The 24365-nt window shown below is 32.3% G+C and overlaps 1 protein-coding gene and 1 pseudogene across 2 annotated transcripts; both read left to right on the top strand.

Moving 5' to 3' along the window:
- The first annotated feature begins 4141 nt into the window (after positions 1-4141).
- Positions 4142-5882, top strand: LOC147387380 (putative G-type lectin S-receptor-like serine/threonine-protein kinase At1g61610). Its single transcript, XM_086421571.1, is given in 7 exon segments — positions 4142-4148; positions 4245-4429; positions 4432-4458; positions 4538-4748; positions 4841-5078; positions 5240-5390; positions 5589-5882. Coding segments are annotated over 7 exon segments (1113 nt in total).
- A 7536-nt stretch (positions 5883-13418) lies between these two features.
- On the top strand, positions 13419-19739 carry LOC147387379 (putative cellulose synthase A catalytic subunit 8 [UDP-forming]; annotated as a pseudogene). The gene is made up of 9 exons (XR_015171292.1): positions 13419-13755; positions 14824-14944; positions 15033-15223; positions 15306-15392; positions 16880-16999; positions 17073-17279; positions 17692-18029; positions 18231-18650; positions 19421-19739. The product of XR_015171292.1 is annotated as a putative cellulose synthase A catalytic subunit 8 [UDP-forming] (transcript).
- Positions 19740-24365: the final 4626 nt, after the last annotated feature.

The following is a 24365-nucleotide window of genomic DNA, read 5'->3' as shown; positions in this document are numbered from 1 at the left end:
ATATAATAAAAGATAAAATGTGAGGGTAAATAGCATTTGAACTTTAACACCGTGTGTAAAGGGGGAGGTAAGTGTGATTGTCAAAATATTAGGGGGCTAACATGGAATTAAACCAAACCTGCACAAGGGAGTCAAAGTATAATTTACCCTAAGAAGTAGTGAACTCGTGTACTCAAACACTGTAAATGGTTCCAAAATTTTAATTTTTTTTATTTTTTAATTTTTATATTGGATACCTGTTCACAAAATACCCAAAATACATGTACCATAACTGTGAAACAAAAACTCTAATCAAAAGTTACGAGAAAATCTTTGATAAATTTAGAAACTCAACGTCATTCTTAATTTTGTATTTTTTTATATCTAAAAAAATATATCTAAATTTTCAAAATTAGGAGTATATCATTCTCCATTTGTTATTTAAATTAAAAAATAATAATAATCGTCAAAAATTAGTGCAATCAACATTGGGAAACCTATGTGTGTTAAAAAGATGAGAAAAACAGTTGTTTAGGTGTTCCTAAAACATCATAAAAGAGATGAAGTTGAGGGACCATTAAGAAAGAAAAAGGTCACTAAATGGACTGTCAATCTATCGTCCAAATGTTAGGGACTATCTAAATAGAAACCCCTCCCACAGGGTTTATTATGTAATTTTACTTGTACAATCTACTAGAAGGTGGCATGTGTAAACAGTAAGGGATTTTTTATAATTTAAATTATTAATTAAGGAGCTATAAAAATGATCCTATCTAAACATAATTCACAAGGAAACTCATTTTTTCACAATGATATTTTTATTTATAAAAAAGAGTAGTATTTTAAAAAGAGTGAAATGATCTTAATAAAAGGTAATATAAACATTTTTTTTTAATGTTTGGTTGACAGCAAGTAGAAGAAAGGGTGGTAAATGAATCCGTTAGATAAATATGGGGGAGGTAAGAGCAATTGTCAAAATGTTAGGGGCTGACATATGATTACACCAAACCAAAGGGGGTGAAAGTGTAGGTTACCCCACTTTTTATTGTCAAGTACAAGATATTTATTGTTAAGTTCAAAAATAAAAATCTTGAACTCCACAATAAAAACTACTGAACTCAATAATGTAAATGCGATCCAAATTTATCATTTTTTTTTTTCAATTTTGAAATTGGATGTATCTTCTCAAAGACTACTGATATCCTTTCGAAGTAAAGGATATACGATTCTGTGATTGACAATGTACAAAGAGTGTCAGATTATCACAATTACTTCTCAAAACACCCAAAATACATATATCATAGATGCAAAATGAACATTGAATCAAAAGTTACTAAAAAATCTTCAAAATATTTAGAATCTCAACTTCATATTTTTTTAATAAATTGTTGGAATAAATTGAAAAATACATCTTAATGTTTAAAATTAAGAGTGTATCATTCTACATTCGTCATTTGCGATAAAAAAAAAAACGTCGAAAATGATAACAATCGCTGTTGAGAAACCTATGTGAAAATATATGTAAAAGACCAAAATATCATTGTATATTCACTAAAAGACAAAATGGATATCGGTATTACTGGAAAGTGAATTTGATGAAGAATATTAACATCCTCATGAGGTCTTGAAAGTTAACATACCCCTATACATATATGGATTAAATGTCGATACATAATATAAACCAATTAGAATTCGAAACCCATTTGTCATCTCTTGGTACTTTGTGTTCTCAATTAGTCACAACTCACTCGTATTGTATTGCTGGACTTATTTCTTTTTCAACACTTGCGAATTAACTCTTTAGCTATTTACTAAATTAGAGAGATGCTTTTCATAATTAATTTTCCTTGCAAAAATTGGTTATAACTCATTATGTTACTTATATTAAAAAAAATCACTAAGATATCATATCCTCAACGTTTGATATGAGTCATAAGATGATGATGTTGAAAATATTAAATTTAAATATTAAGATAGATGTATTTTTGAATCCAAATATTGGTATTGAATCACTTCTACTCCGCCTACTTTCATTATAATAGTAAAGATTTATTGGTGGAAAAATTTAGTTCATGTAAATACAATTAATTTATTGAAACGCTTCCTCATCACAAAGTGAAAAAAGCCCATATTCGACAGCCCAAGACTGTTGGATTTCATAAAATTTGATGACTCAAGTTGTCCAATTTTTTTTTTTTTGATGGATCAAAATCATCAAATTAATGGAGGATGAGAGAAATTCAACTCTAAGAGAGCTGTCAAATCTGTGAAACATCAAAATTTTCAATGGGCCTGGGCCGTCGAAATTCGATTCTAAAATTTGTGGGCCTTCACCCGTTGAATTTCCATGTCAAATTTTACAGTTTTCACGTAGTGCTTTCTTATTCAAATTGCAGGTCGAAAGAAAAATGTTCCAAGATTCTTTTCATACCAAGCATCATATTTGGTATAATTATATTGGCATCATCAATATTTATCTTAACCAGGTGGATGAAGAAAAGAAGAGGTAAATTCATCTTATAGCTATGAAATGCATTTATGATGTTATACTTCCTAGTAAATAGGGTTAAATAATGACACCCCTTAAAATTTTAGAATTATGGCAAGCATTGTTGATAATTGTGAAATTCACACTTCTACATGGATATGAATGTTGAAATCCTCTATGAGATGGACCCATATAGCTCTTCCCGTAGTCAACCATGAGATCAATAATAATACTTGAAATCGAAATACATGCAAATTGTGTGCCTACATGAGGTGCTTTCTTTTTTTTTTTGGCAATGGGAATTTTTTCACAAACTTGCATGCATATTACATTAAATGGTTGGTGAGATGGCCAAGGCCACTCCTAAGGAAGCAGAGGCCTTCAGTTCGAAATCCTCCATGAGGCCACCCTTATCTATTTTCCCAAAAATTACATGCTGAGTGTGTGGAGAAGGGGATTGCACCTTATCTTGAGGATTAGTTGGCTGCTCTAAGAGGCATGGATATCTTGTTTCCGGAAAAAAAAGGGACTTACTACCCCAAGAATTTTTGGTAGGAAAATTGAACTCTGTCTAGAGCATGTCTTACGTTATTGAAAGCGTCTTCATATTCATTTATACTATCATTTTACTTTTAATTTATCATTTATTGAAGCCACCACTATTTTTCTCAAATATGATCATTTTAATTTTGGTTTTCCTAGTCTTTTCTACCAATCTCATTCAATATCCTCATCTCTACGGTGCTCAATTTGTTGATATGATAATATTTGACAGCCCAACATTACACTCCATAAAGCATAGTCCATCATCTTATTGTCTTATAAAGCCTCTTTTTAATTTGATTGGCTTACATCAATCACATGCACTTTAGCACCACCTCTTTAACTGTCCAAGTATGATCTTATGGACAATGAAAGCGGTCTCTTTGGGCATTTATAATCAATCAACTTTCTACTGGATACCCCATCTTGTGTGTTTGTGATAAATTTACATTCCATGTACTCGATCTTGATTCTGCTTATTCTAAAGTACTTGGCCTGAGCTCCAGCATTTCTCTCCATAATTCTAGCTTTTCGGCAGAATCCTCTAGTTTCATCAACAATCATTACATCATATGCAAACAACATATGCCAAGGTACATGCTCTTTAGCATGAGCATTTACTTCATCTATAATTAGAGCAAATAACTAAGGAGTCAAGGTGGATGATACAATCCAATTGTACATAATTGGATACGCATTCATCACCTCTCCATTTACTCTCGTAAGTCAATTTAAGTTCTCTCCTATATAAACACAAAAGGAATGAAACTTTTTTTTAGTGCAATCATACCAATAAAGTGCAAGGTAGATTTTTAAGTGATAGAGTGAAATGATACTGAGTCATCTGCAACTAGTTGGTCTCATTTGGTTTTTTGGCTTTAACCTTTGTTCAATTACTCTTTTCTATAGTTTCATCTTATGAATCATAAGTTCAACATAAATTGATAGTTAGTGCAATTTTGTATTTGCCCTTTATTGTCATATATAAGTATTTTGATCCTTTTTCTCTTGTCATTTGACATCTCTTCAGTATATATCGAACTTATCAACGAAAAATAATGTTGTTTGCATGAAATGATAAATATTTTGATGTGGGGACACAAGCACTAGATATGCAAAATGTTGGTCAAGATGGCAGGTCTTACTCCTTCCCTAAGTATAGGGGGACGTTCATATAGTTTTCCATGGATAATACCGTGGAATGTTAATTATATATTTAATTTCCAACCAACAGGAACAAAAAGAAAAATAGAGGATTTGTTTGATCTTAGTGGAACTACCCAAAATTGCAAAGAAACCACAGAGGCAAAAATACCCATAGAGGGTTTGAAGCAAGGAAATGCCCCACATCTACCAGTATTTGACTTTGAAGTTATTGCAAATGCTACATATAATTTTTCGGATGCAAATAAGCTTGGAATATGGGGGGATTCGGCCCTATTTACAAGGTGAAGTACTCTTTTATTTAATAAAATTTGTGTTAGTTGGTAATTCAAAATAACTTATATGAATTTAATTCCATCTCAGGGTACACTACCAGGAGGTCAAGTAATAGCAGTGAAAAGACTTTCCAAAAGCTCTGGACAAGGCTTGAAGGAGTTCAAGAATGAGGTTATTTTGATATCCAAACTTCAACATAGAAATCTGGTTAGGCTTTTAGGGTGTTGCATTGGAGTGGAAGAGAAGATGTTACTCTATGAATACATGCCTAACAAAAGCTTGGATTCCTTTCTCTTTGGTATGTTTACTGTTTATGAATAATTTTGTTGACTCCATTCCAAAATCATTTCAACTTTTGCTAATATAGTCTAATGAAAAGAAATGGACCAGATCCAACTAAACAAGGGCAACTAAACTGGCCTAAACGCTTCCACATTGTTGAAGAGATCGCTCAAGGTCTTCTCTATCTACACCGAGATTCAAGACTAAAAATTATTCATCGAGATTTGAAAGCCGGAAACATTCTATTGGATGATGAGATGAATCCCAAAATTTCAAGCTTTGGCATGGCAAGGATTTTTGGAGGAAATCAAACTCTAGCAAATACTAACAGGGTTGTTGGAACATAGTAAGTACTAGTTTGTTGATAACCTAAAATTTCTCCTTAGTTGGTATTTTTATCCTTCTAATTAATTAATATAGAACTAAATAAAAAAGGGTGAAACTAATCGGTTTGAACAATTTTCATTTCCTTAATCTATCCACTGAGTCCTTAATGGTAAAATGTAGTGGTTATATGTCCCCAGAATATGCCATGGAAGGGAGATTCTCTGAGAAATCGGATGTCTTCAGCTTTATGATATTGCTTTTGGAGATCATGAGCAGGAAGAGAATTAACCAATTTCATCTTCATGAACGATCATTAAGTCTTGTGGGATTTGTAAGTATATAGTATTTCAAAACTTGTGAGAATTGTAGAGGAAGATTTAACTTGTATTTACACTCGTTAGTAGTGTCCTTGGGAGGGGCCCCTTTAATCCCAACTTATCAATAAATAAATAAAAAACTTGTAGGATCCTTTTATTTATTTATGAACACATTTTAATAATCTTAGAATATGGGATTGATATTATTTTAGGCATGGCGACAATGGAACGAAGGTAAGGAAATAGAATTGATAGACCCAACATTAAGAGACTCGTACTCTGCCTCAGAAGTATTGAGATGCATTCGTATAGGTCTCTTATGTGTACAAGAACATGCAATGGAGCGGTCAACAGTGTCTACTGTAGTTCTAATGCTTGGCACGGATACCACACATCTTCCTATTCCAAGAAAGCTTGGGTTTACAATAGAATCTGATTTATCTTTAGCTGGCCCAAATATGTGCTCAGTAAACAATGTCACTATTACAGAAGAGAGTGGCAGGTAGCTGATGGCAAGTAAAAATTGCAACATTCTTCTTTTCTTTTTCTTTTTTTTTTCCAGGAATGTATATAGATTATTCAAGACTTTAAATTTTGAATTTGTATAAATGAATCATTTACTTGAATAGATGAAGTATTAAACAATGTTACTATTACAGAAGAAAGTGGCAGGTAACAGGTAAATCCAACATTCTTCATTTTTTTTTCTAGGGATATAAATACAAGAATGTTAAGATCTAAGACTAGATGGGACATCAACATTCTCCAATAATTTTTATTTTCAATAATGCCCCTCCCCATTTTATTTTTTAGTGAAAAAGATAAGGGTATATTAGTCTTTTATATAATAAATACATTTAATTTGATACCAAGTATGAGCATTAATTCCTCAGTTACCAACGAGGGCACCTCACTTACCCGGTGCATGTGATGTGTGGGCATTGCACGTGCCCTGGGACTAGTCTTTGGACAAGACCATGGTCTATGGACTAGGCGAAGCCCAAATACTAGCTCGGTCTGTTGTCTACAAGGATACCAGGTTATCAAAAATAAATAAAATACATTTCTTATGTTGGCATTGTTTTCCAAAACATTTACTAAAAAAAATATTTTTAAACCAAAAGACTTAAATACCCGTAGTAGTTATTATGTAAACAAACATTTATTATATAAAAGAACAATTTATCTTTGATTTTCACTAAAAGATAAAATGCGAATGGGTATTATTGAAAAATGGATTTGTTGGGCAATACTAACCCCCCCGTGAGGTCTTAGACATTACACACAAAGTCATGTATTGAAGAGCCAAGTCCCCTTTATGTAAATTTTTTATTTATTCAATTTTGATGGATAGGTCAAGAACCTACCCAAGCAACAAAAAAGAGAAAAATACTATAAGAATTATTAAAGTATTTTAGTTATTATGTACAATTCAACAGATTATAATGTGAATAATGTTTCTCTTTTTTCTTCTCCTTCTTATCTTAATAGGATTTATCTTTACTAATGTGATGCCCCAAAATTCGAGTCTACAACCCGACCCATAACCCGTAAGTCAAGATGTAAATCCAAATATTGTAGTTCAGAAAATTATAAATTATTTAAGATATATAAAAAATGTGTATGATTTTGATAAAAGGAATTTCTCGGTTAACACTTAAAAACTTTTTATAACAATCAGTACTAGAAGTAAATATCGATAATCCAAAATGCATGATTTTATTCGATTATCGAGATACCTCAATATGGTGTGTTTTCTAAACCCTTAGATTCTCAACTCAATCTATTTTTCATAAAACTTATAATACTCACATGTTATAGAAGAAAAAAATAAGAGAAAATATCAAAAAAAAAAAAAACAAATGTGTGATGTCCCCTTGTAGACAAAACATACTCATTTTAAAGAAATGGACGTTGTGAATTACACGTTTAGTAATTTTTAGAAGGCTAATGGAGTTGGAAAGCAAACATATAAATTTAAAAGTTTCGTGTTTTAACCATTTTCAAAAAAAGAATATTTCTTAGACAAAATTGGGTCGAAACAGAACCCATTTGCAAAGAAAATATAAATTTAGATTCCAATGATTTATTTCAAACAATATATAAAATTTAATACTCATCCGATTTCGATGATTTTTCTCATTTTAGAGAGATATTTTTTATCTCTATCTAACCACTAGGGTGGAATATTCTAAAATAATAATTTATTTGATAAAATGTAAATAAGATCTAATATAATCAATATTCGAAATAAAAGTGCAATCAATCATCACTTTAACTCATTATTTAAAGAATTTAATAAAACTACCCAAACATTCTTTCGGAAATGATCTATCACGTAGGATTAAAAATAAAAATAAATAAATCCCCATAAGATTTATAGTTCACATAATTTAGTTCAAGAAAAATCAAGCTTGAAATAATATAAATATAAAAATACACTTTTTATGTAATCCAACTAAGACACCTCTTTAGGATGAACATCTAAAAAAAATTGAATAAACAACATGAGAAAAATCTTCATAGGTGCTACTATACTCATTTATGATTAAATTGAGATAATAATTATATCGAATAAATGAAGAAAATTGTAAATCTTTTTCATCCAACTGGTATAAAAATTAAATAAATAAAAATATGTTATATAATGAAAATTCATGCAAAGGTCTTACCCACATAACCTGAATCATGCATGTACTAGGTCATATACCCACATAACATAGGATCTTTCGCGGGACGTTTGACACCTTTCACCCTAAGGCACTCTGGCTCCTTCTTTCTCAATTAGGGTTTTACCAATCCATTATGCCAATGCAATAATATCATTTTTCAAATCTCATTATCATGATCTATTCATCATTAATGATTCTTCTCCCATAAATAATATCTAAAAAAGAAATACATAATTTTTCTTACATAAAGAAATATGCACAAGAAATTAGTGAAATAAGATCAAGAAAAAATATAAGTATACATATACCTAATATTATGGTCTAAAAATGAAGTATGTTTTAAACCTTGATTAGATGAAGAACTTTCGTGTTTCGTTTGAGAGCAAATGACTTTAACAGATAGAAGTTCTAACGACTTCTTTGATAGTGTTTTTCTAACAAACAATGATGTTTCTCTAAGTATTCTAGATTGAGGTGAGGTGAACACGAATTTGATAAAACTTTTAGGATTTTAAAACTTTAAAATTTTATTTTTCTCTTCCCTCAATAGTAGCTTAGGTTCCCAACAAATTGGTGTGATCTTGATTCTATAATTTGCACCCATTTAGAAATACTCTATACCTCATCATGATCATTGATTATTGAGCCACATACATCTTAGAGTTCAATGTAACCAACTAATAAGATTAAAATACATGTCACATTTTAGATCAAAATAAATAGGATTATGTGCAATAAGGAAGCAACATATGACATGGAACAGTTTTACAAATTCAAAATTCTCAAATTTATGGGATAAATATCAATTAATCACCCTATTTTCTCTCCTATTCTAAAAAAATATTTTGAGGCACCCTTAGAATTTTGAAAATTTTAAAAAAAAAATCCCTCCTTATCGGATCCCTCATGAAAAAGATCCAAATACCATTTTTCAAAAATTTCTCAACTTTTAACTAATAATCATATTATTTTTAAAATTTTATCATATAATATATCTAATAAAATATAAGATTATAAAAAAATACGTGAATGGCAAAATAGTCCAAAAATCTTGTGTTTCCTTAAATTTAGAAAATCTAATATATTTTGTAAAATTATATTCTAAGAATCTTTTACGTTTTGATCGAAGTAAAATTTTGACATTTAGGTGTCTAAAAATACAAATTACTCGAATAAAAATAACGATTACGTCCCTAATATAAAGAAATTCTTAATTTTTTTATTAAGTTATGATTTTATGGATTCAAGGGTTTATCAAACTCATGTAAAAGGGTAAATTTTTTTTTTATAATGATATTTTCAAAGTTACTAAACTATCTTTGGGTGAAATTATCTTTTTACCCCTAAAGAGAAAAATATTATAAGTGTGAAAAATGATAGAATAAAATTTATATCTATAAGTTATCAAGAATGTTTTACCAAACATACTTTTAGACGTATAATATTATATTTATATATTTAATTATTTATCAGGGTATTACAACTAACATGATATTGAGCATAGATTATAGGGCTCTTTTTTGTGTTTTTGCATTTCCATGCCATCAGAGAACTCCCTTCAATCCAACTCAGCAAATCAATTCATTCTTATTAATTGCAGTATCAATTAAAGTAGCTTGATTGTAGCTTTCAGAATTGACTCCAAATTGATTTCAAATATAAGTCACCAAATCTATTCACTCCTACCGATTGAATTAGCATGATTGTAATTTTCAGATTGACCCCAAATCGATTTGTCAATAAATTTCCTATTGATTTCATTGAATCTATGATCGAACAGTAAGTAGATCCAACCCTCTTCGACTATTTGATTTCAAATTGATTTCGATTTTTTGATCTATAATTTTTGTTTGGATTGATTTCAGCTGGGCTCTGTTTGTGAGGAAATTTATGGTAATCTCTGCAAGCAAACTCATATTTGAAGTGCATCTCTTCTCTTTTGAGAAGTGTTCTATCATCGATATCTTATTTTTTATTTAGTCGTTTTGCAATATCTTTGGATCGTCATGTCAAGTAAATGAGATGATTCACTTCAGTCTATTAATGTGCAACTTGATGAAAAAAATTACTCTTATTTGATTTATGTGATGAAGAATTTTTTGATATTAAGGAAAGAATATATAGGAACATGTTAATGGGACTGTGACCATGCCTTCTTAGAGAGAAAATATAAAATGACTCCAAATCCAATATGGTGTCATATTCTTATAATATATTTTAGGTGTCTACAACCCTTAGGATTCTTAACCAAGCCATGCACGCAAGTCGAAGTGTTTGAAATCCAACAAATATGTGCCACGTAGACACCTATTAGTTCAACAATTTTGTTGAACAGTCTATTAGCATCCAACTAACCAAACATGAGAACGTCAAGGAAATTCGAGATCACTTAGCATGTTTGTACACCCAATCCAACTTTGTTAAACAAATATCAATTGGAGACAGATATTAGAGCAGTTTGACAGAGAGATATGACCATTCAAAATTAATGATTTTTCTAATCTTTTTACTTTTGATGAGACTATTCATTAATCTTCTTATATAGTAGAATGATGTTACTGAACTCAAACATAGGCACATTGTTGAAACTCCTCCCTTACTTCTTCATATTGTTAGTATTCCTAATATATTGTGAGATGAAACAATTCTCACATTATTCATATAATCAACAAGATTGTCACTACTCTCACTTCTGGTATCTTCATTTTCAAAGATTATATGAACAAGCCCTTGATTATTCATTGCTGAAAGTATTTGGTTGCACATGTTTTGTTCTTAAACCATATGTTGTGTGTTCTAAATTATCTACTCATTTTGTTATATGTGTCTTTTTGGATATGGTGAGGGACAAAAGGGTTATTGTTGTTTTAATCCTAGTACATGAAAATTTTATGTCTCCCGTCATGTTGTGTTTCTAGAACATATCCCTTTCTTATATATTTTTGTTATTTCTCACAATTTCACCATAAATGATATAATATGCATTGATCCTTTTTTTAATGACGTTAATTGATCAGGGCCTAGAAAGTTGTTTCTAAGGTCGTATTTACAAAGACTACAAGGGTGAATAATACATAAAATCCCCTAAATAGACATAATATGTTGATAGTCCATAATTATTATTATTTTTTAATAAATTATGAATTTTCGTACTAATTATGACTATTTATGTGTAATGGGTCAAAGTCGCAAGATTCAAAATGATGAACCAAGATAATTAAAAACATGCATTACAATTCAAGATCCAAGACAAAACCATGGACCCAAGACCACAGTCAATGGACCCATAGGCACCTTAGGGTGCGCAATCAGCACCTTAAGCGACGCAATGACATCATCAAGATTCGTGCAATGTTGAGGCGGCGTGATTTATAACATAGCAAGTTATGGTTTAGAGTTCTTGTAAAACATGAAAATGTTTCGAAATCTAAAGAAACCCTAATCTGGTATTTATAAATAAGAAACCAGACCAGAGTCAAATCCTATCTCATCTTCTCTACTTCTCCTTTATTTTTTAGTTTTTAGGTTTTTAGGTTTACTTTCTATTCAAATTTTGTAAATAGAATGAGTACTTTGCCAGTTTCAAGCCAAGATTAATAATGGATCATTACTTTTCTTCCCTATGCTCTTTTTTTTATTTATTTATTTTTTGTTTTTATTATTATTGCTATAATCTATGGCTAGACCTCCGTTAGAAAAGTCGATGAAGTCAAAGAAAGATCATCTTAGATAATTATTTGTTTCAATCATACTTCAATATTTTATTGTCATACCAATTTCTTAAGTAGTGAGCATTTAATAAAATATTTATTCTCATGATTTTGATAGTTTAGTCTTAGATAAGTTCAAGTTAAATTATGCGTTGTTAGAGATTTGATATTTTACCTTTGATTTCGTCTTATTAAATATTATCATAAAATTTAGGATTAATATTTGGATAAATAGATTTTATCTTCTAATCCAATAACATTAATTTTCTTAATTGGATCGAGATAATAAGTAAACAAATAAATTAATAAGGTAACTTGTTTTGATGGATTTGACTTATCTAATTCTTTACATTGTGATTCCTACTCTTGTTCATCTTAGCTTAGTTTTATTTTAGTTTTCTTAAATACTTTGAACTATAATCATTTTTAAGTCAAAAAGTATTGGATCAACGTTGTTTCTGTGGATCGACCCTTACTTGCCAAGGTTTTTGTTTATTTTATTCTCTTTTATTTTTATTAATAATCTGCACCAAACATTGATGTATCCATTCATTGTTTCACCCAAACATTATCATCCTAGTAGATTCTGCAAATGTTGATTCTACTCTCCACTATTGTTAGCGCACTCATAAACCTCCTAAAAAAAGTTGTTGAATCTACATGTTATTCTCATAACTTTTATTCCTTCTTAGCATCTATTCATAGTATATATGCACTTATCTTTTACAAAGAAGTTTTTTTTTTTTACTGTCTTTGCCAATAGGCTATGGATGAGGAGCTTTATGCATTACATAAGACAAAGACTTGGGATTTAGTACCGTTTTCACTTGACAAGTGCACATTTGATTCTCGTTGGGTTTACAAAATCAAGATCAAGTTTGGTAGTCTTGTTCAAAGGTACAACACCTAATATCTACAAGATATCCTACACCATTGTTTCTTCTAGTCTTTTAATCACGCAAAGTACAATAGGTGTTGTTCTAGTCAACTCTGGCAAAATAAGGGGCTTTAACTATGTCAGTACTCTATGAATTGAAATGAAATTAAAATTAAATAATTAAAATATTTTTAGTCATCCTATATTTTACTTTCGTATGTTTAAAGAATTTTGGCAAATTTTGAATATTTTGGGAGTATGGGAGATTTTAGGAGTCGGTGTTTAGGCAGCACTTTGTTATTTGGGGTGTTAGGGGATTTTAGAAATCAGAGTTTCGAATGGGACTTCTATGTTGTAGGTTTAGTAGGGTTTCGGCAGCGCTTCCGCTATGTCGGAAGATTTTGGGAGGTTCTTGGGGTAGAGCTTAGGGGGCTTATTTAGGCAATCCTAGCATTAGGATTTGTTCCAAGACATGCGTTTTGAGATAAAAACCCTTCAAAAGTAGGTGAAGATATCATGTTGCGGGCGTTTTATGAAGAAACCCTTGATTGAGAAGATATATCAAAATCCTTCTAATGTAGGTGAAGAGATCATGTTGCTGGCGTTTTATGAAGAAACCCTTTATTGAGAAGATCCTAAGATTGAGAGTATGATCCAAGAATTAATTAAGAGGATCACTAAAAACAATTTGCAAAATTGGAACATAAGGTTAAAACGGCATTAAGCCGTTTTCCATTTAAAAACCGTTTTATTCTTATTTTGTACGACCCACTGTTAGTCTCTTTCGTTGTAAAAAAAGTCTGTTCTGTCACTTACAAAAAAAAAAAAAGAGTCTCTCTCTCTCTCAGCCGCTCTCTCTCTCTCTCTCTCAGTTGCTCTCTCAGTCGTTCTCTCAGTTTCTCTCTCGATCGAGCTCTCAATCTTAGTCTCTCTCTCAATCTCTCCCTCGATTTCATCTCTCTCTCTCAATCGCTCCCTCGATCAACCTCTCGACCTCATCTTTCTCGCTCAGTCGTTCCTTCAATCGAACTCTCAGTCGCTCTCTCAGTCTCTCCCTCAATCGACTTCTCGATCTCATCTTTCTCGCTCAGTGACTCCCTTGATCAACCTCTCAGGCTAGGTACTCTCTCTAATCCCTCTTTTCTTTATATAGATTGCATTAGGGATTTGGATTGAAGATTTAGGTTTTTAAATGTGATTAAACATAATTTTATTAGTTCGATTATCTCACAGTTCTGGTTTACATTGGATTCAATCTTAGATCTCTTGACCTTATTTTGATGTTTCTGATTTTCTTTTAGTTGCTGGATGTAGTCAATTGAGCTTCTTTTGGGTTATTATTCTAGTAGATGGTATGTTAGTCCAAAATACAGCAATGCTGGCTTAATTCCTAGAATTGATTGCAACTGAATCATGATTGTTGCTGTATCTCTTTTTTTTTTTTTTTTTTTTTTAATATGGAGTCTAACATCTAAAAGTGCATACACATTCCTTGCTGATATCCGCCCATTACGTTTATGCTTTACAAAATTTGACATGTTTTCTCCTCTGTTCTATTTTGTTGAATATCAGAATTTTGAGTTGCTTAATGAAAGAAGGGGTGCGGGGCTTGTCATAAATTTATGATATTTGAATGTGCCACCTCAGTGAGGTGGTAATGTCTCTGTGGTGCAATACCACAGACCCAAGATGAAAACCTCTTTGGCAGATATATTGAATTCTATCATAGGTGTGTGGGCTTGTTGTCATTCTTTTGATTCTGTCTTTGACATGTACTTGCGTATCTATGTCTAAGTCACATAATTATAAGACATTTTACTTCCAACATTGTGGATTTATAGACGTTGAGAGGATGCATTTAGAGGATGTTTAGCTGGTGAGTATTTTAAAATTATTACGTAACAGGAATCGTGTAATTGTTTAGTAGCATTCCCGTGATTTCTATTATAACGATAACATAATGTTTTGGTTTATATGAGATAGGTGTTCAGTTTTTGATGGCTTGGCTCATAAACATATTATGTGCTTTGCTGTACAATCCTGTTTTATTTGTTAGAAAGACATTCTTTATTTTGAAAGTATTTTTGTTTAACATCTTGGAATTTGTTACAACTACATTCCCGAGCTTTGTATTTAACTCACAAGTCAATGATACCTGACCTAAGAGGCTCTGTTTGTTTCCTTCTAGATTTCCATGTGAGCTTAACTTTGGAAGGACCAGGAGAGAGAGAGAGAGCTTTGGTTTAGATTATAAATAATGACGGGAATTAACTTTTGGATCCCTGAAACTGGAGTATGGAAAATTTTAGGTTGGTGAACAAGCAAGGGAAACCTACTTTTCCTATGGAACTATTTGTTGTCTTATATTTCTGCCAATCAGTTTAAATTATGTGACAGATACAGGTTACAAGTTGTACAATTTTGTCTTGCACACCTTGTAGTATTCACTTTGCATCTTTGCTAAGCACTCAACGACAAAGAGTTGATCATGGTCTCCTAGGAGTCTGATGCATGCCAAATTTCAACCTTGAATTCTCAATCATGAGTCTAAGTAACACAAAATGGAATTTTCTCTTTCTTCCCTTAATGTATATCAAGGATTTTTCTCTTTCTTCCCTTAATTTGTTTTGTTATTTGTTTCTTGTTTTTACCCCTTCTCTTGCTTTGCAGTTGAGAGGTTTTGAATTTGCAAAAGCAGTGACTTTAGTGCTCGAACCATTTACTTTGGAAAATGACCTTCTTACTCCGACATTCAAGGCAAGTGTTTCATTTTAAGTTTTGCTGCAAACTTAATTTCTAACTTGATGATCAGACCACCCAAAAATAAAAAAAACTCCATATTACAATCAATATAAACCAATTCGAGATGGGTCAATCTTCAAAATCCAAATGATTCCAATATTTCTCATTGATTTTCAAATCATATTACAATCAATTTTTATAGACTAATTCTAATCCAAATTCATCCCAAAACTCCATATTTAAGCAACTAGTTATACTACTATGGAACCTAACTTATATCATATTATTGTGTACGCCTAACTACTAACGTTCATGTGTTTAACTGTTATCAACAACCACAAAACAAAAAAAAACTGTAATTGAAATTAGAATTGAAGTGCTTCACTATGCTTTGCACCTTTACTAATACCAGATCAAGAGACCTCAAGCAAAAGCTTACTTCGCTAAAGCAATATCAAACATGTACGCAGAGCTGGCCAAGTCCAATCCAACGACACATAAAATTTTGTGAACTAGAATTTATAAGGAAATTCAGGAGAATAAAATATCGTGATCTCCAAAACAAGGAGACTCGTTGTTTTTCCCTTGGTAATAAAGTTACAAAAGCTGATCATGGTGAAATTTTTTGTACTCGCCTTGATTGTTGTTGAATTATGAAACCAGTATTTAAACATGTCTTCCTTTCCACCAAACTGCATATTTAAATGACGTTGGGGTTTTGAGAGCCCTTGTGCTGATTAAATCTTCATTTCATTCTTTTTAATGCACTGTAGGAGGCCTTAATGTGGAAGGAGAGGCAGACAGCTGAGATTTTGGTTTAGGCATGCAACTTGGTGCCATAATATTTCAGTTTTTGTAATAATTCTGACATTCAAATATTAATAATGTTTGGTGCCAAAATGGTCTATGTATATGCCGGCTAAACTTGGATGTGTTCTCTGTGACAACCTTGAGGTCACAGTCAAGGTATTAAAAAAGCAAATTTGCATGAATATGATGCCACTTGCCTAATTCTTCCTTTTGAGTAAATAACTTTTGTATATTGAATGTTAACTTGGTTTAGTTCTTCCTTCACGTGTTAGTGGATGTTACATTGGAAAAGGTCGCTTATTGTGTCATTGTAACAACTACAATGGGTGGTGAACTCCCCCATGGCCTAATAATGACATCTGAGCACCCTCCCATCTGGGCTGGTCCATACCCCAGTTTCATTTCCAATGTAGCTTAGGGTTCCCATAAGGTTCATTATATACCTTGAATGCAAAATTCATGTTCTTTATTTCTCGGATACATTGGGTCTTGGTCAAAATTCATGTTAGCCTTAATAACATTGTTGATGAGGTTTCTTTTATGTCCTCTCTTGATCCTAATGATACATTGGAAAATATAACTCTATTGATGACATTATTGGTGCACCTTTCTCAAGTTTTAACAGAATAGGTGGGCAGTTGTGTATCTTTATCATCTTTTTCCATTAAAATGAGTGTTTTGGTGTTCCGAAGGTTCTTGGATCCTGTGAGCTTTTCGAAGAAAGGCAAGTTGGAAATGAGCGTTTTAACATATTCAGTGGATGTCTGTCGGGTCAGACAGCAACTATTGTTCTTCGTGGTAAAGCTGATCAGGTGTGTCAATAATGCACAATGTGAATCATGCCGTGTTAGTCAATCATGCACTTCATTTTTGCATGTGTTTCAGTTCATTGAGGAAGCTGAGCGGAGCCTCCATGATGCCATTATGATAGTTAGAAGGGCTGTAAAGAACTCCACTGTTGTTGCTGGTGGTGGTGCTGTAGATGTACGCACCTCATGGCAGATGGAGATAAGTCGATACTTGATACAGCATGCACGCACAATGGCGAGGAAGTTTCAGTTTTTTATAAATTCTTATGCGAAAGCACTTGAGGTAGGATTCATGATCCTTCCAGTTGTCTTCACCTTCCCTATTTTATTTCATGAATGTTTTCTTCATATATTTCTGTTTTTTTGGCCATCTCAGCTTTCATTTTGTATCAATTTCCAAATTTTGGATGGTCCACTTGATGCATTTATGCTTGCTTGCCTAGAAACATCTTTTTTTTTCTCCTAATCCAGTACCAACAGTGGCATATATTTTTAGGAACTTCTTGAAATTGAGGTGGCCTTGCAACTTCCAGAACAAACATGAATAGGGCTGTTCTGAAAAGTAATCTTTCCAAGAATTGATCATTGTTATTTTTGGAGCCTTTGGAGAACCTTATGCCCCTTTTGATTACTCTTCCCCCTCCTAAACAAATTTCTCTTCTTGCATTTCTAATAATCCATGGTGGACTATGCAGATAGGATGGATCTATGGGTCTGTCACAGAAGATGTTCTTACAGGATTCAAGATGCATGCTCGTGGTTGGAGATCAATTTACTGCATGCCCCATCCTCCAGCCTTCGAAGGATCAGCTCCTATTAATCTTTCAGATTTGTCTTAACCAAGTGCTTTGATGGGCTCTGGGTTCCGTCTCGGCATTGCCCCATCTGGTATGGTTGTGGTGGCAGGCTGAAATGGCTGGAGAGATTCGCATACATCAACACCACCATTTACCCAATAACTGCCATTCCTCTTCTTGCATATTGTGCATTGCCTGCTGTCTGACTGCTTACGGGAAAGTTCATTATTCCACAGGTAACGACAACTACCCTCACCCTGAAAACTTAGGGGGCCACTTGGGCCAACACTAACATATATCTTGTGGTCTTGTTGTTGCCCCCCCCCCCCCCCCCCAACAGAAAAAAAAAAACTATTTTGATTAGTATGGAATTTAATCCTACTTAAATTTCATCGACTGTTGGCTTGATTTATTGTTTTTTCTATCTTAAATTACAGATTAGCAACATTGCTAGTATTTGGTTTATAACCCTCTTCATTTCAATCTTTGCGACTGGTATATTGGAAATGAGATGGAGCGGTGTTGGGATTGATGAGTGGTGGAGGAACGAACAGTTTTGGGTTATAGGAGGTGTTTCAGCTCATCTCTTTGCTGTCTTCCAAGGTCTACTTAAAGTTCTAGCTGGGATCGACACCAATTTCACTGTCACCTCCAAGGCAAATGATGAGGATGGAGATTTTGCTGAGCTCTACATGTTCAAATGGACCACCATACTCATCCTACCAACTACTCTCCTCATAATAAACTTGGTAGGAGTGGTTGTAGGGATCTCCTATGCCATCAACAGCGGATATGAGTCATGGGGTCCTCTCTTTGGGAAGTTGTTCTTTGCCTTCTGGATGATCGTTTACCCAAAGGTATGTCTTTTTTTTCTTTTTAAACATAATAATTTCCACATTGTTTTACCTTACTTCAGCTCCATGAAGATTTTCTAGAGCAAACAAACAGCTAGAACCTTTTTAGGGGTGAAATGGTTCTACAAGACTTGTACAAGATGCAAAGAGATTCAGACTGAATGTGCTAGATTTCGAGTATTTTTTTCTTCTTTATAACTATTGAAGTCAAAACTATACATTGTCATTTTCACCATTAAGATCAAATTAGTCTACCTTAACATTATTGTTTAGAAAAGATACTAAACCAAATAATGGTTAAATTAACTATCCAGATTTCCCAACTTCAGAATCATTTTTTTCATTAGATTAGTAAATATAAAATGGATTGGATTCATATCGGAATACTACAAGTGATAATACAAATAAAGAGTTTTATAGTGGTGTGTTAGATTTAGAGCCCAATAGGTAAATCCATTAAAATAGAGGAATTAACCCAACTTATAAGGAAAACCCAGTAGGAACTTTCTTGAAATATTGATCTACTTTGTTAATCAAACAACTACTCCAAAAGACCAAATTGTTGGAGAGGGTAGAACTATGAATATAAGATGGTCATGAAACTTACTAGGGTGGGTGCCCAACTAGAGGACGGGGTGATGGTGTGAAGGGGTGAGTAGTACTGGTAGATGCCATTGTTCAAGGAGGAGGTTAGATTTCATTACTTTTATTTTTTAGTTTGTTATGTCCAATTGGTTTTTTTAATCACTCACTAACAATGTTCTGTTTTATAGGAAATTGAGGATGAAGAGAATCATCAAAGTGCCTACAATTAGTGACAAGATTTCAGATATCTCATCTGATTAGTATTTATGGAGAAAGTATGGGTAAAAGCCAATCCCTTGATTGGCTTCTACCACACCCTACGTATATCTACCCTTATTTTGACATTCATTACTATGTTAAAAATAAAATCTAAATTCGACGTACGTGTTTGATTTGTTTTAAATATTAGCTATGGATTAGAGTTTGATGGATGGATATTTTCAGTCTTTCCCTTTAAGGAATTATTATCTTCTATGAATTATTGAGTTATTTGTTCATTTGCTACTATTGATATCTCTTATTAGAAGAACAATAGGAATGTTTCTTGCGGTTGAAAAACTCCAACCCAATTGATGGCTTGAAAATTTCGGCCTAACATTTTTCTTGTTATATAATATTTCTTAAGGAGAAAATTTCAAGTATATACATCTTGTGATCAAACAGACCATCATCAACTACCCAAGGAGCTAATGAGAAGAGAAAAAGTTATCTAAAAAGCTACAAGTATTGATGCTTAGGCATAACTAAGCTACAAGTATTGAGGGTTTTTTTATTAAGAATATGTTAGTTTATGGCTCTTGCCTATTGGACGTATTCTTTTACTTTTTGGCTTGTTGTTGCTGTTCTTTTAATGATATATGCCTAAATTTTTTGAATCAAAGGCTTCTAAGTGGAAGATTCTGATTACAATGATGGTCGACCCATTGATGGGAAAGGTATCGGAAGAAGAGTGATCGATAAAGTTTATAAAACATATGATAAAGGACTTTGCGTATGATAGAGAAAAAAGCTTACTTACTATTGGTCCTTTCCCGCAAAACAAGCTCGAGTTCTCTGTTGTGCTTGAAGATATCTCATTGAATAAGTACACATATGTGGTTCATAGTTTGGATTTTACTCAAGGTTTTGTGATATTAAACTTTCTAGATGATTTTATATATAGGAATGTTGGGAATGGTAGCCCTAGTGGTAGTGGATCTCCGAATGAGGAACAATTGTGGTTTGTTGTAGTATAATGCGATATTTTGTAATTTTGATGGTGAAGTATTTAGTAATTTTGTAAATTATGACTCATTATAACTCTTTTTGTGTATAAATGAATGTGAGAGAGAATCTCGATGTTTTCTATTTGGGTTTATTTTGACTGTGGGTAATAGGTGTGGATAGAAAAAAAAAAAAATTAAAAAATGATTTTTTTTTAAGTTTAGATATCGGTTGGTAACCGATGTCTAAATTCTCAGACTTAGGACATCAATCTTATAGACATTGGATTTTAAATCGATGTGTAAGGTTTTTTTTTATTTATATGAATGCAGATTTGGAATGGTTTTAAGTGGATCTAAAATATGAGTTTTGGAACGGTTTTTAGCGATTCCAAAACCTGAGATTTAGAATGGCTTTCAGCCTTTTAAATCATTAACGACGCCTCGGTTAAAAACAGTTTATAAACCGTTTCTTATTGTCTTAGGAACGGTTACAAACCGTTCCTAATTTCCATATTTGTTATAATGGATCGATGAAACAGGAGGATGATCATGAAGCGTACCGTTAGTAGTCAAATAATTTTTTTTATTTAGGTCAAAGTTTGGCTAGTACGATTTGGAGTTCGCCCCACATTCCGATTCCTCCAAGTGTATCGAGGACTTTCATAATGTGGGTATTTTTGTAAAGAGACGTGCTACATTGATATCCTATGACACTTTCTTAGCACTCTTTGTACAAAGAATCATCACTTTTCTTGATTGTACAACGCTTGTATCTCGAGGAAAGTATCTATGGTTCTGTGAACAACACCACATTTGCATAGTGTTGAGGGTAGTTAGTTTAGCATTTTTCTTTTTTAAATTAGGAATGCTTTCAATTCACGTGGACGAATAGGACTATGGGCTTTTCCCAAACAAAAATACTGATTATAATATATATAGCCAACGTGTTTTATTCTATATGGACTAAAAAGTTTAGAATGGGCTGATATTTTATTTGAATGACCTCTATGGTGAGGAGATCATCCTCACAATAAATCATCACATTCTGAAAGTTCTAATCCTATCAAAAGTGATTTACAAAATAATGGTAAAAATTGACGGTCCACTATTCATTAACTTGTAAATTGGAGTTTAAAATTTTAAAATGAACTATTTTTTTTGTGATGATAATCTCCTCATCATATAGATCATCCTTACAAAAAATCATCTTATTTTGAAACTTCTAGACTATATAGGATAAAACATGTCGATTATGTTATTGGCTCTAGAACCCAACCCTACATGGCAAACTTGCTTGACCAATAACTTTTTTTCACACTGATCTTCAATTCTATGTAATTAACCTTCAAAAAAAATTCTAATTCTTTTCAAGTCAAAGATTCTATCTACTTTTTTAACCTCCAAACCTCACAAATACAATAGGATTTTGAATTAGAAGATGATGAAATTTTGAATTCAAATCCCTAATCATCAATATGAAGACTTTATTTATTTAATCTTCAAAACTTTCTTACCTTCTTGAATGTTAAGATTCTATCTTCTTCTACGACCTTCAAACCTCGTAAACGTGAGAATGCATAATATGATTTTAAAGGAGAACATGATGAAATTTTGGATGGAAAAAATCAACGATATTTCACTTGGTGGGTTATTTCCATTGTCATCCCTTTAAAGATCCTTAGGTGCTTGATATTGTGGTTATATATTCCATTTTTTTTTAATCATACATGGATGTTCTTGTAGGTATGTTAGTAAGGCCCTTATAAAATTTATAAATCAAAATAAAATTTTTTGAAGTCATAAATAAGTCCATATATCCTAGTGGGGCTCATTGGTTCGAAACAAGCTTCCTACAACCTAGATTTGGGTTTCTATAAATAAAGTGGAAGATCCAAATAAATGAACTAGGTCCACCAAGAATTTGTAGAGACTTCAAAATTTAAATTAGACGAACTTAACTTTTAAATCAATTAGTCAAAGCCTTTTAAGTCAAGAACATAGTTGAAAAAGTTAATTTACGCCGAATCTATAAATATCGAAGACCTCATTTGGTAGGATCCTTAGATCACTTTTTTTTAGAACATAGAAGCTCGCCCACTTGATAAGAAAAACATTCTCTACCCCTCTTCTAGAGAAGAAGCAAGATTTTTCAAGAGTGAATTGAACTCTGGTTAAAAAGAAGATTATGCCTAAAATTCCTTCTTTGAAAGCCAATGAATCATTCTCAATTGATAAAGTCTTAAGCATGGAGAGAAAAAAATCTACAACAAGTCTCCAGAGAAAATTAAGCTTACAAGCCCTTTTTTAAAAGCAAACAAATCATTCTTAGCAAATAAAACACGAAGTCCACAGAGAAAAAAAAAAAATATATATATATATATATATATATATATATATATATAGGTACGATGAACATTTACAAAACCTCGAGAGAATATCAACTCTAAAGTCTTTTTCTATAAACACAAAAATCCTTTTTAACCGATCAAGGATGAAGCTTGAAGAGAAGAAAACCTACACAAAATCTCTATAAAAAATCAAACACCCCAAACAATCATTCAAATATCCAAAGATCTTTCTCAGTCAATCAAGCATGAAGCCTGAGGAGAAGAAGACCCACACATAGCCATCACTAAAGATTAAGCATCCCAGTCAATTATCCACAAATGCAAAGATCATTCTCAACTGATAAAGTGTGAAATCCTGATAGAAGAAAGCTACACACTATTATTATTTGTATTTGACTGTTAATCAGATGAGAACATTGAATTAATTGAGAGTATTGAGATCTATACCATTTCAATATCAAAATTCAATAAAATTATTCGTGTTCTTATTTCACACATCTCAAAGTAGATTGTGAAATTTATTAGCGATAGTTTTTTTTTATGGTTCTTTTTTTGTAATTTTTTTATTGAAGCCCATAGGGCTTGAGGGCCATTAGAATTTTCTATTTCACGACTAAACCTGTCCATGGGTATCAAAGTAGTATCTACTATATAATTCTGTATAGTACTTAAGGTAATGAGTCACGTCTTTGCACAATTAATGTCATACCGACCTGCTCCACAAGCAACACATGCTTCACAATTCAATGTGTCCGTACATAGTTATATTATAAATGAATGATACCATGGCCCATGGGTTTGAAGTGCCCCCAAGTTTACAAGGTAGCAATTCTGTTTGAAAGAATGATAAAAATAAATTAGGGTACCCTTCTTGGATTTCATGTCTGGGCAATTTGTGCTCTTTCTTGGTGTATTGGGGATTTAACCATATTACAAAGGGGATAATTCTCCAAAAGGTGCAGAAAATTGAAATTTTTTTAAAACAGTAAATTATTCATTTTAATTTCAAAATTGATAAATTTAAACATATTGGTTAAAGTGGGAGAGAAAAAAAACCAATTTTATAAAAATAGTAAGTATTTTTCTCGCTTTAATTTCAATAAAAAGTTTTTAAAAAAAAAAAAATTCCACTTCATAAAACAGTAAAAATTTCCCCCCACACTAAAACCTGTGATGGTAATGCAGCCGATTTCGAATGCCATTAAAACAATGGGTTGGCCGAGGCCACATTACTAATTGATAAGTACAAACTTATAGGTAGCCCAATATTAATTCTGGCTTGAAGATGTAGGGTCTCTTTTGGTTGAAAAGCTTCTTTGAGTGGTTAATTAAAAGGATCAATTAAGTATTTAAGTTAGAAAATTGTCAGGTCTTCCTTCTTGGCTGACTCATATATGGACCCAAATTTCCAAAATCTGTGTGATTGGTTGATTTTTGGTCAGTGGGTCCAACCAAATGGTGTTGTACTTCTCAATAATAATTGAGAAATATTAATTTGAATAATAATTGACGCAAAGAAACAAGAAAACAAAGAAGACTTAAAGAAAAGCATCATCAACGTCAACGTTCTCTGCCTACCT

This window comes from Akebia trifoliata, chromosome 13, assembly GCF_017979445.1.
Source record: "Akebia trifoliata isolate Shusen 1 chromosome 13, ASM1797944v1, whole genome shotgun sequence".
Lineage (NCBI taxonomy): Eukaryota > Viridiplantae > Streptophyta > Magnoliopsida > Ranunculales > Lardizabalaceae > Akebia > Akebia trifoliata.
Note: the sequence above shows the minus strand (reverse complement) of the source record. Positions and strands in the feature narration are given on the sequence as shown.